This window comes from Garra rufa, chromosome 15 (assembly GCF_049309525.1).
Source record: "Garra rufa chromosome 15, GarRuf1.0, whole genome shotgun sequence".
Taxonomy (NCBI): domain Eukaryota; kingdom Metazoa; phylum Chordata; class Actinopteri; order Cypriniformes; family Cyprinidae; genus Garra; species Garra rufa.
In genome coordinates this window covers 29,147,962-29,167,518 of record NC_133375.1, presented here as the reverse complement: position 1 = coordinate 29,167,518, position 19,557 = coordinate 29,147,962, and the positions used below count along the sequence as shown (strand labels likewise).

The window sequence follows — 19,557 nt, the reverse complement described above, 5'->3', positions numbered from 1 at the left end:
TTTCAGGCTTCTTTGATTGATAGAAAGTTCAGAAGAACAGCATTTATCTGAAATAGAAATCGTTTGTAACACTATAAATGTCTTTATCATCACTTTTGATCAATTTAAAGCATCCTTGCTAAATAAATGTATTCATACCTTTCTAAAAAACTCCATACTTTTGAATGGTATAGTCCAGGGTTCCTCAAATCTTACCCTGGAGGTCCAATGCGCTGCAGAGTTTAGCTCCAACCCTGATGAAACTCACCTACCTGTGATTCTCTAATGATCCTGAAGACCTTGATTAGCATTCTCAGGTGTGTTTGATTAGGGTTAGAGCTAAACTCTGCAGTGCATTGGACCTCCAGGGTAAGATTTGAGGATCCCTGGTATAGTCAGTGTATAATGTTACAAAAGCTTTTTATTTCAGATAAATGCTAATCTTTGGATCTTTCTATTCATCAAAGAGATCTGAAAAAAGGATTTCAAAGTATCTACTTAACTGTTTTAAACATTGATAATAATAATATTAATAATAATAATAATAATAAAATGTTTGTTGAACAGCAAATCAGCAAATTAGAATGATTTCTGAAGGATCATGTGACAGACTGGAGTAATGATGCTGAAAGTGTAGCTTTTGACAGGAATAAATTACATTTTAAAATATATTCAAATAGAAAACATAGTAAACAGTAAAAATATTTCACAATATTACTGCTTTTGCTGTATTTTGGATAAAATAAATGCAGGCTTGGTGAGCAGAAGAGACGGCTTTAAAAGATATTAAAAATCTTACCGTTCAAAAGACTTTTGACTTGTAGTATAGTCACTATATCTAATTCCCAACTAATTCCATTTAAAGGAATTATTCACTTTATTTATAAAATAGTAATAACACAAATATATTTATATAATAGTAATGTATATTGCGTGTGTGTAAAGCAGTGACATAGGCTATATTAACCCATATAATTGGTTACAACTGGCTCTTCACGTTCTTTAGATTGTTTTGTCCTTTATTTATATAATGAACACAACAATTATGACATCTAAAATAATACGCTAAACATTTTCTCTTATAGAAATCATAAAAATGACAGAAGTAGGGTAAATCATTATACTGTAATGTTTGTAGATTATGTACCATTAGGTTCACAAAGAGGTTGCTCTGTAAAAACCCGATTCATGTTATTAAGGGGTTGATTATATTGTTTAAAATAAATATAGTATGTTCTATCTGAGGCAGTTTGAGATTTGAATAAAGATAAAGCATATTTAATAAAAATTTTTTTATCTTGAACATTTCAGGTTTGGACTGATGCCATGGTGACTTTGCTTTCGTGTTGATCATTTTCAAATGTGTTTACAAAGTTCTTTGGCGACATCTGGCGATCAGAATTAAACACTGCGTTCAATTCATTACCGTAAATCCTATATCATTTACGCATATTCCCCAAACAAGCCATCTGTCCACTGCTGGGTCCCAGTCGACTGCTCATTTGACCGTGATCCAGGGCCATTAGTAACTGTATCTAAACTGATAAAAACACAAAAACGGCCAACAATGGCTGCCAGCTTGCTTGTGATGTTTCCGCGAATATGTCTTCCGCTGTAACTGCAATGCAAAACACATCCATCCCCCCCGTGCTGGAGACATCACCACCACAAACACCGCTAATTTATAAAGGGGAGTAAATGACAAGGACGGGTAGGAGGGAGAAAGGGGAGGGGAATTGACATTAAAGAAACACTACACAAGGAAACTACACTGCAGACACACACACGCCTTCATTTTATGTTTTTGAATAACAGCCTGGTGGCGAGTGTCCGCACAGAAGTGTTACAAATAACACCGCCGAACTGAAGTGGCGGAAAGAAAGACAACACATCAGTCTGTGGAGCAGTTTCAGGTCAAAGCGTTTTCCGACGATTATCGCGAAATGGGTGAGAATTAAAAATAGTGATTTTTTTTTAATAAGCGGGTGAAATTAATAATTACTAGGCCGCGGGGTTTGCGGAAAGAAGCGAGAACAAAACACGCGAAGGACGAAGCGTTTCTCGACACATTATCAGAACCGTTTTGTTTTAATTTCCGAAAAAAAGCTTATCAGATGGAGATGGCAGCGGACGCTCTCTGATTCCCTGATGTGCGCTTCGCTGTTTACCATTTTTGTCCCAAAATAAAAGACATATTTTCCCACGTGCGAGTCTAGAGTCCTAAGCAAAGACTTTTTTTTCACAGGACATTATAATTTTACGATGTTCAAGTTTGTGAGATTGCATATGAAAACTGTTTTAACTTGATCTAAGGATCTAAAACTGTCATTTCTAAGTCAGATGTTACCAAAATTCAATTTTGCATTCAACCAATGTGTTTTCTTTTAACTCCTTGCATAAAAGAATAGATATCTATTCGCTTTGCTAGGGTTTAGATATGACTTCACCTCATTAATATTAAAATTGCTTTATAAATATGCACTCTTGCCTGTATTAATTCAGTGTTTCTGTCTGTTCATTGTCTTCAGGCTCAGAGCCACCCTCATCTCCTCAGGTGGTCGAGGAAGGAGCGGATGAAGAGGATGAGGAGTTGAGCGGGGCCGAAGATGCAGACCTTAGGGCCTCCTCTGGGAGGGGTTCCCTTCTGACCAGGAGAGGCATCACACTGAGAGTCCTCCTAAAAGACGGTCTTGTGGAGCCTGGAGATGGCATTTTGTCCATACACTACCTGGTACTGTCCAGAAATTACATCATTAGGGATATTACCACTTATATTCTATTGTTAAAGGAAATTCATCCAAAACTAGTCAAAAATGGAGCAAGAGAGGATAGAATAAAAACATTACATTTACAGTTTAAGTCAAATGTTTACATACACCTTGCAGAATCTGCAAAATGTTAATTATTTTATCAAAAAAAAGAGGGATTATACAAAATGAACGTTATTTTATATTTAGCACTGACCTGAATAGATATTTAACAAAAATGTTTACATATAGTCCATAAGAGAAAATAAGTTTAGTTTATAAAAATTACCCTGTTCAAAAGTTTACATACACTTGATACTTAATACTGTGTTGTTACCTGAATGATCCACAGAGTGTTTTATTTTATTTATTTTTTTGTTTGGTGATAGTTGTTCAGAGAGTCCAGTTAAACTGCCCGCTGTTCTTCAGAAAAAACCTTCAGGTCCTACACTTTTTTGGGTTTTTCAGCATTTTTGTGTATTTGAACCCTTTCCAACACTGACTGTATGATTTTGAGATTCATCTTTTCACACTGAGGACAAATGAGGGACTCATATGCAACTATTACAGAAGGTTCAAACGCTCACTGATGCTTTAGAAGGAAACACGATGCATTACACCAGGGGTGTAAACTTTTGAACAGAATGAAGATGTATGTTTTTCTTATTTTGCCAAAATATCATATATTTTTCCTTTAGTGCTGGAGCATCAGTGAGCGTTTGAATCTTCTGTAATAGTTGCATGTGAGTACCTCAGTTGTCTTCAGTGTGAAAAGATAAATCTCAAAATCATAATTATTGTTGGAAAGGGTCCAAAAAATACACAAAAATGCTGCAAAACCAAATAATTTGTGGGACCTGAAGGATTTTCACTAAACAAACAAACAAACAAAAAACAGCTGTGGATCATTCAGGTATTTACACAAATATAAAAAGTGTATGTAAACTTTTGCATTTTTATAAATTCAACTATTATTTTCTCTTATGGACTACATGTAAATGTACTTTATGTGAAATATCTTATCCAGGTCAGTACTAAATAAAAGATAACATGCATTTTGTATGATTCTTCTTATTTTGGTAAAATAATTGAGTTTGCAGATTCTGAAAGGGGTATGTAAACTTTAGACTTCAAATGCACATGACTTTAATACTTCTCTGCTCAAATCTAAAGACTCTGTCTGTCTCTCCACAGGGTAAAAAGTTTGTTGGAGATCTTTTGAATGATGGGAAGATTCGTTGGGTGGAGACTGGGCAGATCTTCAATTCTCCAAGCGCTTGGGCAACACATTGTAAGCGCCTAGTGAACCCGGCCAAGAAGTCTGGTTGTGGCTGGGCCTCGGTGCGCTACCGGGGACAGAAACTGGTCCAGTACAAAACCACATGGCTACACAAATACCAGCCCAGTGCTGACATGGTAAGTGATGGAGAAAAACTGAATTAGTTAAAAGAGTTAAAAAAAAGGTTGCAAAATGTAAATCAATTAACCAAGGATTCAATTTGTGTATGATTTGATTTGTTTACCTCAGAGTCTGATAAGTGAAGGAGAAGATGATGAGATGGGAGATGACGATGAAGAGGAAGGGAAAACCACCATGCCAGTAGAGGACAAGAATAAAAAGTCTAGACCTGAGCTACACGGTATGATGTTGTCATCTACATAAACAAAAACATAAACATGACATGGAAACAGCTTCACTCTTCACAATCATCTAGACTCCTGTCCGGGGGGATTTAGTAAAATATCATAAAATGTCCAGGTTTTTTACCTCATTTCACTGACCGTCATTAATTCAACACTTTAAATTCAGCCACTGCCCACCGGCATTATTCTGAGGTACCTGTCTGATGACGTGAAAGACCCAATTGTCAAAACAAAACAAACGAGGAGCTGCGCTGCAAGAGCTGTGTGTCACTAACATGCCTAAACGCTGAAACGCGGGCTATCTCTTTCTTCTTATTTAAACATTTTATGTATTATTTAGTTATGTGTGTCTTAGGCCTGTTTTGGGAAGGGGAGTCAAGCCCATCATGGGGAGGGTGTCCTCTTTTTGGATTCTCAGAATATGGTCACCCTAGTTTATATGGGCCATTCTACAGAACTGATCCAAAAATGTATTGTATGCCAATTTTATTAAAAAAAAAAAAAAAGGTATGTATGCCAATTGTATCATATCCAAGATACACATTCTAGTAATTGTATAATTAATTTTCATATTGCATTTTCAGAAAGTTTTGGAATATTTGTCCTCTCCCCAAATTTGTCACTACTAAAACACACAAATAATAATTTAATTAGAGAGGTTATATTGACCTTGTAGGATTATTTTGGTCACATTTACATTGGTGTATATATATATATATATATATATATATATATATATATATATATATATATATATATACCAGTGTAGTAACACATTTACATATACCAATGTAAATGTGACCAAAATAATCCTACAAGGTCAAATATAGTAGTCAACATTCGAAGTGGATCAAAAAGTTGTCCTAAGATAAGAACGGGTATTCTTTTTGGTTTTAGGACAAATTTGATGAAAGGTTTTGATCCACTTCAAATGTTGACTACTGTATGTATGTATGTATGTATATGTATATACATATATAAATAATAAAATAATATATTTGCTATTTTATAAAAAAATAAAAATAAAAATAGAGGTAAATCAATAACGATTACATTTTCAACAATATTGCAAGTGTAATTAATTTGTTGTATTTTGAATCAAATTTTTCTTTGTGAAAGGCAAAAAGTTGATCATACGGATTTCAAAGTTTGGATTCATTCAGAAATATACAGTCGTGGCCAAAAGTTGAGAATTACATAAATATTGGAAATTGGAAAAGTTGCTGCTTAAGTTTTTATAATAGCAATTTGCATATACTCCAGAATGTTATGAAGAGTGATCAGATGAATTGCATAGTCCTTCCTTGCCATGAAAATTAACTTAATCCCGAAAAAAACTTTCCACTGCATTTCATTGCTGTCATTAAAGGACCTGCTGAGATCATTTCAGTAATCGTCTTGTTAACTCAGGTGAGAATGTTGACGAGTACAAGGCTGGAGATCATTATGTCAGGCTGATTGGGTTAGAATGGCAGACTTGACATGTTAAAAGGAGGGTGATGCTTGGAATCATTGTTCTTCCATTGTTAACCATGGTGACCTGCAAAGAAACGCGTGCAGCCATCGTTGCGTCGCATAAAAATGGCTTCACAGACAAGGATATTGTGGCTACTAAGATTGAACCTAAATCAACAATTTATAGGATCATCAAGAACTTCAAGGAAAGAGGTTCAGTTCTTGTTAAGAAGGCTTCAGGGCGTCCAAGAAAGTCCAGCAGGCGCCAGGATCGTCTCCTAAAGAGGATTCAGCTGCGGGATCGGAGTGCCACCAGTGCAGAGCTTGCTCAGGAATGGCAGCAGGCAGGTGTGAGCGCATCTGCACGCACAGTGAGGCCAAGACTTTTGGAAGATGGCCTGGTGTCAAGAAGGGCAGCAAAGAAGCCACTTCTCTCCAAAAAAAAAACATCAGGGACAGATTGATCTTCTGCAAAAAGTATGGCAAATGGACTGCTGAGGACTGGGGCAAAGTCATATTCTCCGATGAAGCCTCTTTCCGATTGTTTGGGGCATCTGGAAAAAGGCTTGTCCGGAGAAGAAAAGGTGAGCGCTACCATCAGTCCTGTGTCATGCCAACAGTAAAGCATCCTGAGACCATTCATGTGTGGGGTTACTTCTCATCCAAGGGAGTGGGCTCACTCACAATTTTGCCCAAAAACACAGCCATGAATAAAGAATGGTACCAAAACACCCTCCAACATCAACTTCTTCCAACAATCCAACAACAGTTTGGTGAAGAACAATGCATTTTCCAGCACGATGGAGCACCGTGTCATAAGGCAAAAGTGATAACTAAGTGGCTCGGGGACCAAAACGTTGAAATTTTGGGTCCATGGCCTGGAAACTCCCCAGATCTTAATCCCATTGAGAACTTGTGGTCAATCCTCAAGAGGCAGGTGGACAAACAAAAACCCACTAATTCTGACAAACTCCAAGAAGTGATTATGAAAGAATGGGTTGCTATCAGTCAGGATTTGGCCCAGAAGTCGATTGACAGCATGCCCAGTCGAATTGCAGAGGTCCTGAAAAAGAAGGACTCTTTGCATAAATGTCATGTAATTGTCGATAAAAGCCTTTGAAACGTATGAAGTGCTTGTAATTATAATTCAATACATCACAGAAACAACTGAAACAAAGATCTAAAAGCAGTTGAGCAGCAAACTTTGTGAAAACTAATATTTGTGTCATTCTCAAAACTTTTGGCCACGACTGTACATAACATCTTAGTTAATAATTCAGTATACTTTATTTTTGACAGAACATCCCATGTTTCGGTGGTGACAGTAATGCTTTGGTAGCGACCACATCACATTACAGAATTTTAACCCACATACTAAAACACTACTAAAACATACTAAGATAAAAAAAAAGAACTGTACTGAAATGTTGTTTATTTCCCAGTTATGAGGAATATGTGTTCCTTTTTGTCACTACCGAAACAATGATGACAAATTTGAGATTCTTTTCAACCTAACTTAAAGATGCTTATCAGTACATAGTTACCTAGGCACAGTTCTGAAGAGTTGCACGCATATAAAAACTAAACTCCCCAAAAAGTGTGCAAGTTTAAACACTTTTACCTCAAAATGGGCCTATCTACTCACACCTTGTAGCTATAAAAGAGGGGTACATGCTTTTTAATTGTGTTTTTGGTTGTGGGACAGCAGTTTGCACCAATTTTGTAGAAAGGCCCATATGTTATTTCTTATTTTTGTTTTTTTGTTTCTCTCCAGACATTGGCATGATGCAGAAGAGAGACAGAGAGAGAATTCCAGTAAGGTATTGCACTCTTGGCACCAGAGATGCTGCAAGGTACATTTTATATTGCAAATATAATGTTTCTTTTTTTATACAGCAGTTAAAAATGACATTTACTGGGGCCATTTAAGGGATAGTTCACCAAAAAGTGAAAATTCTGTCATTAAGTACTCAGCCTCATGTCATTCCAAACCCATAAGACCTTTATCTTTGGAACAAAAATTAAGATATTTTTGATGAAATCCAAGAGCTTTCTGACCCTGTATAGACAGCAACGTAACTGGCATGTTTATAGCCCAAAAGGTACTAAGAACATCTACGAGAATACTGTTTTTGCACAAAGAAAACAAAAATAAAGACTTTTCCGTGTTAGTCTTCGATGTGCATTCACGATGGTACTACAAACACACTTTCTAAAGACACTTTCTTCAACATTCTTACTGACTCTAAACATTTAAGCAGTAGTGTACCTGAGTATTTCTGTGTTTGTCTTGACAGGGATCCTCACACTCTTATAGAATTGTCTGCCTTTTCTGCGATCAACCGTTTCCAGCCTTTTAATGTAGCAGTGTCCAGCAACGTTCTGCTGCTGATGGTATTAAGTACTCATAGATTTATGATTTTACAATCATGAGTAAAGTGAATACTAATGATATGAAAATTAGATTCAACAGTTGAAGCCTTTTTACCCCCCTCTATTTGCAGGATTTTCACTGTCACCTGACCACAAGTGAGGTGGTAGGGTATTTGGGGGGGCGATGGGACACTAACACACAGTGTAAGTGTGATCATTTTCTAACTACTGTACAAACTAACAGCAAATAAGGGGTTAGACTCAAAATGTGTATTTCATGTTCCTCAGTGCTTACAGTCTTGAGGGCGTTCCCTTGCCGTACACGGTTGGCAGATAAAGACGCCGCCCCAGCTGTCGAAGAAGAGGTTAGTCTGCAAAAAAACACATTTTGTTAGCTGTAAAAACAGTTTGAGTAGTTTATCTTATTTACTGTGTTGCAGATTTGCCAAAATCTCTTCATGCGGGGACTGTCATTGGTGGGATGGTATCACAGTCACCCACGAGGCCCCGCCCTTCCGTCTCTGCAGGACATTGATTCGCAGATGGATCACCAGCTCCGCCTACAAGGCAGCAGTAACGGCTTCCAGCCCTGTCTGGGGATTATCTGTGGTGCGTGATGGATTTCACAGATGATTATTATGCAACACAGCCTGTCTTTTATTGAATGATCTGTGTTGTCTTTTCTTTTCTGTGTCCACCACTTATATAGGACCCTATTATCATGGCAACCAAGGTGTGGCCTCCACTATCACACCATTCTGGGTAGTTCCCCCACCTGAGGTAACTGCTTTTTAACATTTACTGAAAATTTCTGCTGTTGATGCCAAACTAGTAGCTTCCTTTTATTTTCTTCATCTGCTTAGCAACGACCCAATGATTACGGCATCCCAGTAGCGGTAGAGGTCACATATGTGCAAGACAACTTCCTCACTACAGACGTGCTCAACGAGATGGTAAGATAACAACTAGCATGTCCTTTTTGAAGAGAATCACTCACTGGTTGTCTCATCAGCTTCCTGCTGCTATAGATAACATCTTAGTCTAGATTAGATTAAATCAATTTCTAAATTACATCCTGTAGAATGAATTAGTATGATGCGTAAAGTGTTGTTTTTATATCTCTGTGTAGATGCTGTTGGTGGAGTTTTATCGGTCTGCTCCCGACTTGGTGCATTTCAGTCAGATGTGGAGTCCTAATACCTCAATACTCGACAAAATCAAGGTCTGCCATAATTTTTTTAAAATTTATCAATTTATATATTTATAAAGGTCAAAGTAAGGGGTCTGTGATATGACCAAAATCTTATATCACCATACAAGTAATTATTTCATGTTGCCTTGTGAAAGTATTCAAACGCCTTCATTTAGCCTTATGTTAAACTGATTTAAATAATTTTTTCCCACATCAATCTACACTCCATACACCATGATGGCAAAGTAAAAATCATGTTTGTAACAACTTAGCAAATGTGTTAGAAAAACTTAAATGATTCCAATGCATAAGTATTCACACCCTTATCTGGAACAGTTGAAATTTAGCTCAGGGCATGCATATCATTTGTAGATGTTACTACACTTTCAGTGGAGTTAAACTGTGGCAAATTCAACTGAATGGGTAGATAGGCAGACAACTCTCAATAAAGGTTTTAACAGCTAAAAATGCATATCAGAGCAAAAACCAAGCCCTGAGGTCAAAATACTTGCCTGTAGAGTTTAGAGACAGGATTGGATCAAACCACACATCTGAGGAAGAGTTCAGAAAAAAAATCTGCTGCAATAAAGGTTTATAGAAGCACGTAGTCTCCGTTACCCTTAATAGAAGAATTTAAAAAAAACAGACTCCTCCTAGAGCTGGCCTCCTGGCCAAACCGAGCAATTGATGGAGAAGTGCCTTGGTCAGAGTTGTGACCAAGAAGCTGATAGTCACTCTAGTTGAGTTCCATGATCATATATGCAGATGGACAAACACTGCAACACTCCACCGATCTGGGCTTTATTGCACTGTGGCAAGATTCAATTCTCTCCACATTAAAGACACATGAAAACACAATTGGAATTTGGAACGGAGCACCTAAAGAACTCTTAGATTGTGAGAAACAAGATTCTCTGGTCTGATGAAATCATGTTTGAAGTAAACCAGGGACTGCTCATCACCTGCACAGTACCCATCCCACAAGTAAAGTGTGGAAGTAGCAGCCTTATGCTGTGGGGCTGTTTTTCAGCAGCAGGGACAAATTATAATGATAGCCTTAATGAAAACCCAGTCCAGAGCATTCAGAATCTTATACTGGGCAGAAGGTTTACCTTATAGAAAACCAGGTGAATGTCCTTGGGTGGCCCAGCCACAGCTTGGGCTTAAAGCCAATCAAACATTTCTGGAGAAACCTGAAAATGTCTGTCAGCCCCCATCCAAGCTAACAGAGCTTACGAAGTGAAGAGGTAAGAAGTATGGCAGATAATTGCCAAATGAAGATGTGCAAAACTTGTTGCATCATACCCAAAAAGACTTGACGCTGTGAAGGTGATTCAAATAAGAACAGAGTTAAGGGTATGAATACTTATGCAATGTACTTGGATTTAATGTTATAGTGTTTTATTTTTTAATAAATTAGCAAAGTTGCTGCAAATCTCTTGTGTTTTGTCATTAGGGTGTATGAAGCGTAGACTGATCTGGAAAAAAAGTAATTAATGCTTTCACAAGGTGCTGTAAATGCAGAATAGTGAGATATAAACTCAGAATTGCGAATATAAATACATGAACCCGTAATTGCAAGAAAAAAGTCTGAATTTTTAGATAAAAATCAGGCCTCCATACTTCACAGTGTACACTACAAACCAACCTACAAATGTTTTAAAGTTTTCTACCAGAGTAGAAAGAAAGTACCTTAAACAATAATCTCAAGCATGACTACACTTCTGACTCATGTTTTCTCATCCTCAGGCTTCTCTGAGTGGCCACGCACCCAAAGACCAGGCATATGCACAGATCCTGGAGCATGTGTACAACCAGCTACGCAACACTCAGTGACTGGAGCAATTTACGTCTGTGCATTTGTGTTACGCTGTAGAACTGTTGACTTGGGACCTCCCGCCCTGTGCATTACCGTCTGTGCACTGTTATACTATATATGAAATGCCTTCATGGAGGATATATCATATATGCTTCCGTCCAAACTGTTGCCTTTAGGACTGTTAGGTCTGTATCACTGGCTGTGGTTTATACGATTCTGCCATATCTGTGCTGTGAAACTCGTCTTCCTCTGTGGTAGAAACGTTCGGTGGGTAGTTAGGAAAGAGAAGAAGATCGGTAATTGAGTTCTCTCTTTCTCTCTCTTTTGGCTAGTATTTATCTATTTCTGTGATTAGATTTGTGCCATGTTGACTGCGCAATATGGGAACAATGCCTTTTACCTGCTGAATACCTTAAAATATACACTGGAACTAATTAAACGTGCCGAATCCGGGCTTCTAACCTCGTAAAAATGTTTTTCTTACCGTACAATTAAAGAAACAGTTCATACTCACACAAGTAAAACCAATGGAGTACTTTCTTGAATTTATTTACTTAAAGACGAGTGGACACAATAAGATACAAATATTTAAAGTTTGGGATATTTAAGAATAACAATATAATGCAGTTAAATCTGAAACATACAAGAGGAGACTTTAAAACTACAACATACATCAGCCTGCTATTAAGCTAACATGCAAAAATCATTAATAAAAAAGGTTGAATGGTTTTGTATGCATATAAAAAAAAAAATATATAATACTAAAAAGAGCAGTGCCAGAATGATTTATTTTCAGAAAATCATTCTGGCACCCTCATTCGCTTAGACAGAAATAACCCATTTGTTGTTTTCCTAAACTTGTAGTGTTGCAAAGGCACATTTGTACACATGCTTGTACATCTGGTCACAGCTCATGCCAAATACTGAAACCAACAAGCCCTTCGTAAATAAAGAAACAGGACAGACAGAAACATATTAGCTCCAAAATCATAATTAATATTTTGTTTGGTGTTCTAGATCCATTCTTGCCAACGAAAAGGCACTAAGCTCTTTTTTCACATTGAAACGGTGACCGCAGCCTGTCTGCTTCAGCACATCTACAGCGGTCTGTAAACATGTAAACAGATGCGGACACGGAGGTGCTCTATGCAGACAGGACTTGGAGTCGCGGTGGATGGTGTGTAGGTCCATGCTTTTATAGAGTGTGATGGTACAGTATTTGAAAAAAACATCCTAAGTACTAGGGAACACCGAGTTATGAAGAAACTAGATCTTCAACCACTTTTAAAGCTCTAGAAATACACTGCAAGTGATGGGGAGAGCAAGAGATGTAGCACCATCCCTTCATTTCTGAAGATGGGAAGAATAATTTTTTAATATCAAAACATTCTGTGTTAATTGGACTTAATACGGGGCTTATGAGCCAACATCCACCCTAAACGCCCACATATACACACCTGAAATTATGGGACACTGCCAGCAGCATCAGATGTAGAGACTACCGTAAACTGACATCAAAAGAGGAGAAAGAGAGAGGAAGAAGAAGGCTGCCGGAAGAAGAACTATTTGGCTGTGTTTCCTTCAGAAAACAGTGTGTAAATGGTTTGTCTGCCGCCCTTAGTGAGTTAAGAGGGGCGTAAAGTGTTTAAAAACGGTTGTAGTGCAGTAAAACCTTCTCTACCTGACTAAACACATCCCTTAGGTGTTTTAGCTCACCTTTACGACATAATGCAAGGTGCAATTCAATGTCTAATTATCTTGTAAAAAATATACATGAAAAAATATTAGATGACAAACAGCTATAGAAAGTGTTAAAATTATGGAGCGTACAAAAGGACTTATTCCTCTCTACAGGTCTGTGGCTCAGGATTGCTGCACATTGGGACACTGCACGCACAGCCCCACAGTGCTTACGTGTTCGTCACAGATTCAAGGCAGTTGCTCCTTAATCTGAGGAAGGTCAATGTTGCAGCCTGACCAGCAGGGGCAGTAAGGGGAGCAGTCGAGTCAAAATGCTTTTTCACAATCCAACAATTGAGAATTTGTACTGATTTAGAATAGCCTAAACATAATTTGAATCACAGGACTATCATTATTAATGTAGCACAAACAGTATGAGACATTATTAAAAGACTTGGACGATAAGTTAGTGTGTTTGAATTTTTAGCTTAAAGGACCAAGTTACACCGTCCATACGTCAGTCAACCGGTCAGAGTCAGTCAGTCCTGGAATGTGAAAGGTCATCATTTCCCAAAGTTCCCTCCTTCAAAAAAATAAATCAATGTGTAAAAGTGCCAGAGTACAGGTACATTTGGATCAACGGCAACAATGTGGTGAGGATGAAGACCAAGATGACTTCAACTGGCTCCTTTTCTCCCTACCTCACTTCCCTCCAGCTTTCTCCCTTTCACTTTCACTTTTTTTGCTTTTTCTCTCTCTCCCCCTCTTTTCCTCAACGAAGACCTCTTAGTGTTGCAGAGGAACGACCACCTCCACATAGTTGAGAGGGAAGAATCCGGATTGGCCACGCAGCATGCCTTCATACCAGTTTTCATCGATCTGATTGGTCAGAGTGATGATGTCGCCCTCGTGGAAGCCCAGTTCGCCTTCGTTCTCCGGCTCAAAGTCGTAGAGCGCTTTACAGCACGGCTGCTCCGCTGCTAAAAAGGAGAGATGGAGAGGTTTAATGAGGATGGGGTAGTGAGGAGGGATTTTGGGAATGGGGGATGTTAGTATATAGTGGAGGAAGCAAAAACTAAAAGGAATTGTTGGCACTTATAACAGTAATTTAACTATTACATCCTGATGGGTCAAAAAATATAAGGATTTAAAAGACATTTTGTTTTTGTCTGGAGAAGCTTTTTTATTATATGACTTTTCTAAAGACAAAATGAATCAAAGTTATTAAACCAATATCTGACATTCTCAGGAGACAAAATTTAGATTTTCTAAAGGAAAACTTCCATTTAAAAACTAAATGCACTAAAGAACCAATAAAATGTTTTCTAAACACTTTAATACTTCATAGCAATATTGGGTCATTCTGTGTAAACTCAACTAGAGGTCCCCGGATCAAATTTTAGATTTTGTTAATTTTTTTTTTCTGTTGAAAGACAAACACGTAGTGATAAAAGTCAAAATATTAAATGTCACAGATGTGTATTTACTGAGTAAATATTTTGTATTCACTATTTCTACTTCAGATATGGAGCCAAATTAGAGGGGTGTAAAATGACTTTGAAAGCTAGCAGCATCATTATTTTATTTTTACACAGAGATTGGTAGGTCTATTAATAAAATATGTTAACTTCAGCCATTCTTTTTCTTTATACATTACCAGTCAAAAGTTTTTGGACAGTAAGATTTTTTATATTTTTTAAAAGAAGTCCCTTCTGCTCACCAAGCCTGCATTTAAAATACGTGAAAAAATAAATGCATGATCCAAAATACAGCAAAATCTGTAATATTGTGAAATATTTGTACTCCTTTCCATTTTAATATATTTTAAAATCTAAATTATTCCTGTGATCAAAGCTACATTTTCAGCATCAATACTCCCAATTTTTAATGTCAGAAATCATTCTAATGTGCTATAGTAAAAACATTTCTAAATTTAAATGTTTTTGCTGTACTTTAGATCAAATAAATGCAGGCTTGGTGAGCAGAAGAGACTTTACAAAACAATAAAAATCTTACTGTCCAAAAACTTAGTAGTAAGCTGATGGTGACAGTTCAAACATGGCAAAAGGTATTTTTTTGTTTTGTTTTTTTACCTCAAGCTTCCATGTCTGTAACTCAAGTAGTATCAAATATATCTCAACATCCTTTTAGATTCTAACTTTCCTTCCGATATCTTCATTTGATGGTTCAAACCCAGAAATAAGGAGATCTAAATGCGGCTTCACAAGTAAATTGTACACAATTTTCCAACATTTGGTTTGCAAAGTTTATTAAATTTAGTAGAATTTATATGGAATGATCCTGTATTGTTACTGTGAACAAAAAAACAATAAATCTTGTTTCTTTTAGATTTAAAATAAAATATATACCTATCAGGTGAAAAATTTAATTAAACGAAAATCTGAAATGTTGTCATGGCAAATTCCTGAAATACACATGTTTAAGTAAAAATACTACAAATTACTAAAAAAGAAATTGAAAATAAATTATAGACAGACAAATATAGATACATCATAGACAAAAGCACACAACACAATGATAATATATATGATACAAAAATAACATTGTTTCATAACAGTAAATCAAAATGTTAACCTTTCCCAGACCAGTTTGTCAAACCAACATTACAGAGTGCCATATGTGTTAGTGTGTTTAACACACAGTTTTAATCCCACTACAATCATCTGGGTTAGGACGAGGTGCTGTGTTAGTGAGGGGTCGGGTGCCAAAAGCCTGGGTCTTTGGTCATGTGACAATAAGATCTCCAGTTTCAGTCTGTAGCAGGGGATCACACTGTTAGGTGGAGCAGCACTCTGTGCTTGAGGCCAACACACATGCACACATTTACACACACACAAACACTCATACAGCCTTCCTCTCTTACATACATATGCATCAAACACACATATCCCTCAACAAGACACTATTTTAACCTGTAATCATCAGTGCAATAAACTATTTTCTACTTCCTCTTATAAAATCACATTTTCACAGCAACTCATCTACTGTAGATGTAAATAATGTACAGTTGACGTCAAAAGTTTACATACACCTTGCAGAATCTACTAAATGTTAATTATTTTACCAAAATAAGAGGGATCATATAAAATGCATATTTTTTATTTAGTACTGACCTGAATAAGATATTCCAAATAAAAGACATTTAAATATAGTCCACAAGAGAAAATAATAGTTGGATTTATAGAAATGACCCGTTCAAAGGTTTACATACACTTGATTCTTAATACTGTGTTGTTACCTGAATGATCCACAGCTGTTGTTTTTTTTATGATAGTTGTTCAAAAGTCCCTTGTTTGTCCTCAAAAGTTAAATTGTCCACTGTTCTTCAGAAATTTGATTTTGAGATCCTTTTTTTCCACACTGAGGACAACTGAGGGACACATATGTAACTACTGCAGAAGGTGTGTGAAAAGATGGATCTCAAAATCATACAGTCATTGTTGAAAAAGGTTCAAATACACAAAAATGCTGAAAAACTAAAGAATTTGTGGGATCTGAAGGATTTTTTTCTGAAGAACAGTGGACAATTTAACTTTTCAGGACAAACAAGGGACTTATGAACAACTATCACTAAACAAAAAAGTAGTAGATCATTCAGGTAACAACATCAAGTGTATGTAAACTTTTGAACGGGGAATTTCTATAAATCCAACTATTATTTTCTCTTGTGGACTATATGTAAATGTCTTTTATGTGAAATATCTTATTCAGGTCAGTACTAAATAAAAAATAACATGCATTTTGTATGATCCTTCTTATTTTGGTAAAATTAACATTTTGCAGATTCTGCAAGGTGTATGCAAACTTTTGACTTCAACTGTAAGTGAAATTATAGACGTTAGAGCTAAATCATCACCAATAGAGGTTGTTTTAATTTTCGTTGTTGTAATGTGCACAATTTTGCAGCTGTTGTGCTGTTTGGTACCTTCCCTCACATTCTTATTTGGTTTTCCTCCATACAAAAAATATTAGGCATTTATTAACATTAAAATTCAAGTCAGTACAATAAGACAATAAGACAATAACAATAAGAACTGTTTTATGGCTGATGACTTTACAATTTTTTTTTTTTTTAAATAAAATCACTAGATATTAAATAAGTAGTTTAAAATAGTTAATCATATAGAACATTGTATTGTTATGGAAATATTATGGAAAATAGATCTTCATTTTGAGATTAGCTAATAATTACATTCAACAGTGTTATTAAATTATCTTTAAATGAGGAATAAATGAAGATACCTAAATTTACAATGCACCATTAAAGGGATAGTTCACCCCAAAATTAAAATGTAATGTTTATCTGCTTACCCCCAGGGCATCCAAGATGTAGGTGACTTTGTTTCTTCAGTAGAACACAAACGAAGATTTTTAACTCAAACCGTTGCAGTCTGTCAGTCATATAACGGCAGTCAATGAAAAACATACACATACTAAACCAAATTAAACCCTGTGGCTCGTGACAATAAATTGAGCTCTTAACACACAAACGATCAGTCTGTGCAAGAAACTGAACAGTATTTTTATTATTTACCTCTAATCCACCGCAACATCCAACGTTCCTGAGCACATCAAGCTGGCGCCAGGCACATGATGGGTCATAATATATGCATGCGCGGAAGCGACCAATCTTTTGTGTCGTTAGACTTCAATGTATCGTCATGATCCGCAGGGTTTAATTTGGTTTTGTCTGTGTATGTTTTTTTTACTCTCAAAGGTTTGGTGCCCATTGACTGCCATTATATGACTGACAGACTGCAATGGTTTGAGTTAAAAATCTTCGTTTCTACTGGAGAAACAAAGTCAACTACATCTTGGATGCCCTGGGGGGAAGCAGATAAACATCAAATTTTCATTTTTGGCTGAATTATACTTTTAAATATCTAATATCTAGTTAAATATAATGATTATAAACCTAGAAAATGTGCTGTTTTGCACTTTCCTGCTTCCTTTATTCTTGCACCTTCCTAAATTTTTCCTCCACCCCAACACACATAAACACACAAACTTTCCCATGCAACCACATACAGAGCCACGCACTCTCTGACTCACGCAATCTGGGTTTCCGTGTGGTTATTCTGCCGGTATGGCGGTATGGCTCTGATGACGTAATGGGAAGAGAACACAGAACAGGGTCACTGGCTGACGAAGAGAGCAGCTGACAGCTGTCCATTTGTCTTGCCTATCCCGCCACAAGCACAGGCGGTCTCATCACACCCTGCCACCGGGCCGTAACCCCACAAAGCACAATGTGCCTTTCTCTCACTAGTCTCAAGTCTGAGGCATTTCCTCAAATGTAACGAAGATCATCTATCCTCATCCAGGAAGAGCTAAATAGGTAAAATGGGTATTTTATGACCATGTTATGTAGGTGAAGTATCTGGTCTTACCTGCATTGCGCATGGGTGGAGCAGATACAGGAGTGAAGCCACCGTTTGACTGCTCGTTGGGGTCTCCAAAGTCAATTACAGGCTTGGGCTTGGGCACATACTCTTTACGAGGACGTGACTGAGCTTCTTTCATCCTGGATGGTTAAACAAGAGTCATTTATTGCTTCTTTTGATGGAACCACACATGCTTTGCAAAGACACATGTGCTCACATACACACCTGTCTCCGAGTTTGTCAGAGAGTTCATCAAGGATCTGAACAGCCTGTCTGTGGTACTGCAGTTGAGATTCAACCAGTGACGACAGTTGGCTCACCTGCTCAATCTGCACAGGAACACACACATTAAGTATATAAAGCAGCATTTATTTTTCACTCATGCACATCCATGCACTGGGAAAGCACAACAACAGCACTAGTTAATGAGTAATTCCTGAGGCCTAGTGCTCACAAGAGTCTCACTCGACTGCTGAATTTAGACTGGAAGCTCTGCTAGCTGTTCACACTAAACGTTTACTATGGTTTAAAATTGTACCATACTGTCTTCAGTGTATTACTTTACTTCTAGTACTTGATGACTTTAAAATAGCCTTTTTCCATAGACTCCAGTTGATGTTTATTGCCTCATTAAGTTATTGTCATTTTCAACCAATAGATGGCGCTCTGACATCTCCATAAACATCAGATCAAAGCTACAGCCAAGAGGATTTTTATCCTTTTGGCTGCACTGCAGCTTTATTGGATTACCTGTCTTGACCCCACTGATGGGCTGGAGTCAAAAAAAGACAGAAAAAGTTTAATCTTCAATACTGCTAATTCTAAAGTGATAATCACTGAAAAAAGTTCATATGATAGAGACAGTTCAGTGGGTACAAAATCAGTAAAGCAAGGTGTTCCAGACAAACACTGAATTATTCAGTACTGCTAATAGGATTAGCACAACCCCCCAGGAAACACAAAAGCACACCAAATGAAGCATCAAGCTGTCAGATGGTAAATCCTTACATCAGTTTCCAGAAGGTTGTACATGCTGATCTCAGCCACCTCCTTAGATTCATGGAACTTCTCCAGAGCCTGCCTGAGCTCTTCATCTGGAATCTTCCCCTGACGTTTCTTCTTATAGTCATAGTCCAGCCTGCGTCCTTCAAGCTTTTTCAAATGGTGCTGAGAATGAGGCAAACTCTCCATGTCAATAAACATGAGTGGAATAGACCACATGACTCATAGTAAAGGAAATGAACTCTAAATATAAAATATATT

At 37.1% G+C, this 19,557-nt stretch overlaps 2 protein-coding genes across 4 annotated transcripts in view; one reads left to right on the top strand and one right to left on the bottom strand.

Moving 5' to 3' along the window:
* The first annotated feature begins 1,750 nt into the window (after window positions 1–1,750).
* On the top strand, window positions 1,751–11,708 carry mpnd (MPN domain containing). The gene is made up of 13 exons (XM_073818951.1): window positions 1,751–1,926; window positions 2,508–2,710; window positions 3,921–4,142; window positions 4,255–4,366; window positions 7,600–7,678; window positions 8,123–8,219; window positions 8,330–8,402; window positions 8,487–8,563; window positions 8,639–8,807; window positions 8,908–8,978; window positions 9,062–9,151; window positions 9,328–9,420; window positions 11,140–11,708. Exons 1-13 carry the CDS (start codon window positions 1,923–1,925, stop codon window positions 11,224–11,226), a joined length of 1,377 nt encoding a protein of 458 aa, XP_073675052.1. The 5' UTR covers window positions 1,751–1,922; the 3' UTR covers window positions 11,227–11,708.
* Window positions 11,709–11,742: 34 nt separating this feature from the next.
* The window catches only part of sh3gl1b (SH3-domain GRB2-like 1b), a 31,909-nt gene continuing 24,094 nt past the window's right edge, over window positions 11,743–19,557 (bottom strand). The window contains exons 6-10 of one of the 3 annotated variants that reach the window (XM_073818952.1): window positions 19,303–19,461; window positions 18,520–18,623; window positions 18,301–18,434; window positions 17,963–18,010; window positions 11,743–13,869 (exon numbers count right to left, since the gene is read on the bottom strand). In XM_073818952.1, the coding sequence (XP_073675053.1) occupies window positions 13,676–13,869; window positions 17,963–18,010; window positions 18,301–18,434; window positions 18,520–18,623; window positions 19,303–19,461 (639 nt within the window). In that variant the 3' untranslated portion in view covers window positions 11,743–13,675. The remainder of the gene's footprint in view (window positions 13,870–17,962; window positions 18,011–18,300; window positions 18,435–18,519; window positions 18,624–19,302; window positions 19,462–19,557) is intronic. The other 2 variants (XM_073818953.1, XM_073818954.1) reach the window with 2 other exon arrangements.